This window comes from Empidonax traillii, unplaced genomic scaffold (assembly GCF_003031625.1).
Source record: "Empidonax traillii isolate 1590-97213 ecotype Southwest subspecies unplaced genomic scaffold, ASM303162v1 scaffold870:size258474, whole genome shotgun sequence".
NCBI classification, from domain to species: Eukaryota; Metazoa; Chordata; class Aves; order Passeriformes; family Tyrannidae; genus Empidonax; species Empidonax traillii.
The window spans coordinates 69,540-75,602 of NW_020956063.1; the positions used below are offsets into that span (position 1 = coordinate 69,540).

Consider the following 6,063-nt stretch of genomic DNA (forward strand, 5'->3'; position numbering starts at 1 on the left):
CCCAGGCAACAAGTGACGAGAGGAAATGGACTGAAGTTGTGCCATGGGAGGTTTAGATTGGATATTAGGAAAAATTTTTCACAGCAAGGGTTGTCAAGCATTGGAACAGGCTGCTCAGGGAGGGGATGGAATCACCATTCCTGGAGGGATTTAAAAGCCATGTAGATGTGGTGCTTAGGGACATGGTTTAGTACTGGATTTGGCAGTGCTGGGTTAACGGCAGGACTTTATGATCTTAAGGGTCTTTTCCAACCTAAATGATTCTATATACAAGTTTCTAGGGAGAAGGAGAGCAAAGATCATATTCTGTTTCTTGTTTATAAAGCAGAAAATTCAAAGCTGAATCGTTTTTAAATTCAAAATACAGTGTTGTCTTTTCCAAGCATATATCTGATTGCTCTGTGTGGAAAATGACTGTTACTGTGTGACTTTTGGATTGACTTTGTAACCACAAGATGAATATTGGCTGAGGGGGATGGACACAGACACTTTGATATTGTAAAACTGTATGACTTATTGTTTCAACTCCAGATCAGGGGACAGCATCGATGAATTTATTTCAGGTTACAAGAATGTAGTTAATTTATGTAAAGTGGGGGATTGTCACACATCTAGTTACCATCAAAGGCTGATTCAGTAACTGAAGAAGCCTGTAGTTAAGGGATGAGAGGATGTCAGTTACTGATATCTTTAATACAGATTGTGCATGCATAGGAATTATATTGAGTTTTTTCCTCCTTTAAGATTCCTGCATCTGCAGTGGAGATGCCTGGATCAGCAGACGTGACAGGATTAAATGTTCAGTTTGGAGCTTTGGAGTTTGGATCAGAACCTGCGCTCCCAGAATTAGGATCAACTTCAAGCAGTGAGAATATCAGCCAGGCAACCAACAATAACTTGTACACAAAATCTCTAAAATATGTGTGAGTTCCCCTCCTGCCTTCTTGCGTGTCTTTAAGGGGCCAAAACCGTGCCAAAAACATCAAGACCTAACTACCATGTAACGGGAGGGGGAAATATGATGACGTAAGGTGAACAAACACAAGCCAGCAGTGTGCTAAGGTGACCAAGAAGGCCATTGGCATCCTGTCCTGTATCAGGAACAGTGTGGCAGCAGGAGCAGGGAAGTGATTCTTCCCCTGTACTCAGCGCTGGTGAGGCCACCCCTTGAGTGCTGTGTCCAGCTCTGGGCCCCTCAATTCAGGAAGGACATTAAGATACTGGAGTGAATCCAGGGTAACAAATCTGGTGAAGAGTCTGAAATGCATATCATTTGAGTAGTGGGTTAGGGAGTTGCGGTTGTTTAGCCTGGAGAAGAGGAGGTTCAGGGGGGACCTTATTGCTCTCTATAACTATCTTAAAGGAGGTTGTAGCCAGGTGGGGGTCAGCCTCTTCTCCCACGCAACTAGTGACAGGACAAGAGGACATAGCCTCAAACTCTGCCAGGGGAGGTTTAGGTTGGACATTAGGAAGAATTTCTTCACAAAAGGAGTGATTAGATATGGGAATGGACTGTCCAGGGAGGTGGTGGAGTCTCCTTCCCTGGGGGTGTTTAAGGAAAGACTGGATGTGGCACTTAGTGCTCTGGTCTAGTTGACCATGGTGGTGTTAGGTCACAGTTTGGACTCTGGTCTCAGAGGTCTTTTCCAACCTAATTGATTGTGTGAATCTGTGAAGTGTTTTCTGTGGATGGCATCTTAAAGGAGAAATTTATTTTCTAATGACAATCAAAATGTCCCTGGATGGGTTGATGCGAAGCTCGAGATGACATGAATGTAAATAATTTTATAATTAAACTACCCTTTATAGAATTGCTTTCTCGTGTTTAATTGTCCCGATTTTCAAATTTGTGTAAAGGATTTGTTCCTCACAGCATGATTTTTTTCTACTTTTGGTTGCGTAGAGATGACCTTTGTACCATATATGGGTATTAGTAGATTGGCGCAAGATTACAAATCTGATGCTTCTATGGGATGAGAAAAGAAGTCAGTCTTTCAGTATGTAGAACCTCTAACTGAAATGCTAAAATGGTCAATGATAAATGCCAGCGTACCAGTAACCCATTTTTTCTTCCTTATTCATTCAAAAATTGGCTTCAATAAGAGGTTTTCTGAAGCTAATTCAGAAATATCATTAAAAATGAATTTTCACATTAATTTCTAGTTCTATAAACTTAAAAAAACCAAAACTGTTTACAAATAAAACAATCCTGCATTTTAAAGTACTTTTCTTCTTTGCATAATTCTGTTAGACTTAATGACAGAATTCTATTGTAAAAAGAGACTGGGTGTTTCTCACCATATACCAGACTTTATGGACCTACTTGTTTAAAAAACAGAGTTTATGTTCATTAATATATCCTTTGAGAAGGTGGAAATAACAAGACCAAAAAGTGCTTGTGTTGTAAACTCTTGTTTTGGTTGGGCTGGAAAGAAGATGATGAATGGTGCTTAGTGCAGCTGATGGTTTTGAAGCAGTGATTACTGGGGATCAAAGGAAAATTATATATTTTTTCTCATTATTAGATTTTCTAGTATAAGTAATGTAGATTTGACTGCATGTTTAAAGTAGTTCTAGATAACTATATAGGAGCTGATATTTTCACAAAGGTGTTTGAGATGTCATTTACCATGCTGATAAATAATTTTTACTTTTTCCAGTGATCCTTTGAATACCTCTTTGCCAATATCCAATACAGTACAAGAGTCCACCCACACAACCTCTGCCATCAGCTCTTCCAGTCTGACCTGCTCATCTCAGAGCACTAGCCCAGTAACAACTTCCTCCTATGACGAGGCTTCTGTGCATAGTAGGATAGCATACCAAAGCTCCATGGCTCCATCTGAACCAACCCCTGTTGCAGATATGGTGAGTGAATTTCAGAAATAAGACTTTGAAAAAGAGGAAATATTCTTATCCATATTAAACTTGTATTACTCAGGTATAGTAATATTTTAACCAAGGCAAGTGGTATTTTTTGATTCCCAAGTTCACTCTGTTGTTTTTTCTTTTCCTATTGTGTAGCCATTTTTGGTATATAAGAGCCTCTGCTTTTATGGGTTTTAATGTCTTGAATTGCTGTTTGACGTTTATTCTTTATAACACTAACATTCTAGTTGAGTTTCCTTCCCTGAAGCTTAGTTTTTATGTAAAATATTAGTCATGGTATTTTGCCATAACTTGACAGTTTCTACCCAAAGGCATATTATTTATTAAATTAATATGGCACCTAGCAAATGGATTCCAAACTGTTTGTGACCCTTCCAGCATTACTCTTTTGTTGGATTTAAACAGCAGTGGGAATTAGTTTAATCTTTTAAAAAGCATAGGGAGAGATTTAATCTAGGACAGAAAGAGTCTCAGGAGTATTCAAAAGCACCTACTTTTTTTGGATATGGAATGTAGGTTTGTTTCAAGAGAATTTAATTTATCAAATATTTAAGGAACTTGTGAGAGTTTCTAAGTTTATTTACTCCTGACCTTTGTTATGTAATGGTTCAGTCACGCTTGTCTTCTGCACTAGCTTGTATGTACTGGTGAGGATCAGCATAGACTATCTACTTCTGTACTCCAGCATTATCCAAACAACAACTGGTGCCTCTCAAGTCTTATCTTTCAATCGAAAAAATTAGTGTCTCTGTGTAACTTGGATAGTTAAAATTGTGAGTTGCATTTGATCAAAAGCACAACCATTTCCTATATAATGCAATTCTTTCTTTCATATTGGTGTGAACCTGAAGTTTATGTTATATGCAGTACATGGGATGGTGTCCTGCTGATGGGTGTATTATGGGCAGTGTCTGAGATTCTGTATGTTCAGGACACCTTGCACTTGAGACAACTTTATTATGTGGTTTTGTTAAAGGCTGTAAAAAAAGTTAATTTTCTGTCTTTTTGGTCTTTCAGTTTTGAATTGAATATAGAATTTTGCATGAAGTATGCTCTGTGTGTCATTTGGTCTGAAAATTTAATGTACCTGTAGGATAATTTATTCATCCATTTCTCCTTTGTTTACAGAATGGGCACAGCAGTGTTAGAACACAGGCAACTCTTGACAGTAAGTTTACAAAGCTTGGTTGTGCACAGGGCTTTCTGATCTTAATACTTGCTGTGCGCACAACTATAGCAGTCATGTCTGGTTTAAGGTTTTATATTGTTCTCACTGGCTATTTTTTTGGTCTCCTCTTTTGACTGACTCTTTTGTGTTTATTTTGTACTTGCATAGGATATACTATTTGCTGCTTGACTAAAACTCAAGTATGAACACAGCTCTATTAAATCTATAAATGTAAGCAGTCTTAAAGAAGCTGCTTTGCTGTTGCTTTTTCTTTTGAATTTATTTGCCAAAAATTTATATAAAATTAAAAAAATTATTGAATTAAAAATTAATATCAAATTTCTTAGTAATTCTTTCAATTCTCAGTTGGGAAACTGAGTATCATTGAGCTGTAATGACACAAAGTCACATAGTCTGAATGCAGCTCTCACTGGATATAGTGCTACTTGTGCCCTTTTAGAAACTCTGTCAGGTACCTTGCTGCCTTGCAGTGGAGTAAAAATAACACAGTACTGGCTCTGATACAGGCATTACTTTATGTCCTAAAATCAGCTCTTAAAGAAACCTCTAAGAATCAATTTGTGAGTTTTAGAAACCAGGCATTCTTTATTACAACATGCTGCATGGTCACAGGACTCTGGGTACCCTTGTCATCAGTTTTCCAAAGTGCACACAGAGAGGTATCTCCACTACAACTTGTATGTCAGCATTGCATGATTATTCATTTTTCCTTCCCCACATTCCTGTTACATATTCATGACATTTACTGACTCTTATTATCATATATACATATCCTTATAAGGTCTCTGAGGGACTTCATTGGGGGTCTTCGGTGGTTGTTTATGTCTGGAGCCCCCAAAGTTCTAAGTGACTGCCTGATGAACTTCTTTTAGACAATACACGTGGTTGAAGAGTAACTGGGTGTTGCTTGGCTGCTGCCGCAGTTCCCTTCTTCATTGTTTCTTTGCTTGGTTAGTCCCTTTAAATCACTTGGCTCAGCTATATGGAGTTTCTATGGCACATTCTGCAGCAGAAACTATTAGTTCTTGTTACATCTCAGAACTCAGATATCAACTGTTATCTTCATCTTGGCCAGTTTCTAATGAGGTATTTTATTTGTACCACCCCTACAGTTCTTTTCCTGGAGTTAAAATAATTAAATTATAGTATTCAATCTTCTGACCTTTATGTTCTGCTCTGTGGAAGTTTTCAAGGGCTGCAGTGTGAATTAACATCTTTTGGAATTCCAGCACTTCAATTTTGTCTATCTTCCTCTTAAGCATCTCTTCAGGTACCTCATTAGTAGGGCAACCTTTTTTTTTATACTTCTGAGTAGAAAGAAGTTGAGCATTCTGACCTATAAACAAAGTGCTGACTTCAATTTAAATGAGCAGGAGAAGTGTATATGGCCAAAGAGTTACCACTTGAAAGATTGTTATATATAAAAACAACTTTTCAAGTGGAAAACTTTCTTAATCTTGTGTACAGAATTAATAAACAATTTATAAAATTCACTACAGGACTTGTCTTTTTGCTATGGAACACAAAGATCTGAGAATTCCTAATATTTTTGTAATTATTCTTTAATTGCTTTATTAGTCCCTTTTTCTGTGCCAGTTCCTCTTTGAGAACACTTTGTTTTTTCTGTATCTCAAGCACATAAACCGGAATCAGTCTCATTCCATGTAACTATTTCATGCATGCAAACTATTTTGTAATTGTCTCCTTTTAACATTGTCTTAACAATGTCTTCTTTGACATTTTCACTTCTGTATGTGCTGATAAATTTCTTAGTTCATAGAATCATAGAATGGTTTGGAAGGGACCTTAAAGATCATATTGTTCCAAGCCCCCTGCTGTGGACAGAGACACCTTCCACTAGACCAGGTTGCTCAAAACCCCATCCAGCCTGGCCTTGGACACTTCCAGGGACAGGGCATCCACAGATTCTCTGGGCAACCAGTGCCAGTGCCTTACCACCCTCACAGGGAAGAGTTTCTTCCTAA

At 37.8% G+C, this 6,063-nt stretch overlaps 1 protein-coding gene and 1 non-coding gene across 4 annotated transcripts in view; both read left to right on the forward strand.

The window, feature by feature from the left end:
- Nucleotides 1-6,063, forward strand: part of LOC114067150 (ubiquitin-associated protein 2-like) — a 121,546-nt gene that overhangs the window by 57,730 nt on the left and 57,753 nt on the right. For all 3 annotated transcript variants that reach the window (XM_027902414.1, XM_027902415.1, XM_027902416.1), the window contains 3 exons: nucleotides 745-923; nucleotides 2,661-2,868; nucleotides 4,018-4,057. In XM_027902414.1, the coding sequence (XP_027758215.1) occupies nucleotides 745-923; nucleotides 2,661-2,868; nucleotides 4,018-4,057 (427 nt within the window). The remainder of the gene's footprint in view (nucleotides 1-744; nucleotides 924-2,660; nucleotides 2,869-4,017; nucleotides 4,058-6,063) is intronic.
- On the forward strand, nucleotides 355-437 carry LOC114067152. The gene has a single exon (XR_003573333.1). It is a non-coding gene; the product is annotated as a small nucleolar RNA SNORD121A (small nucleolar RNA).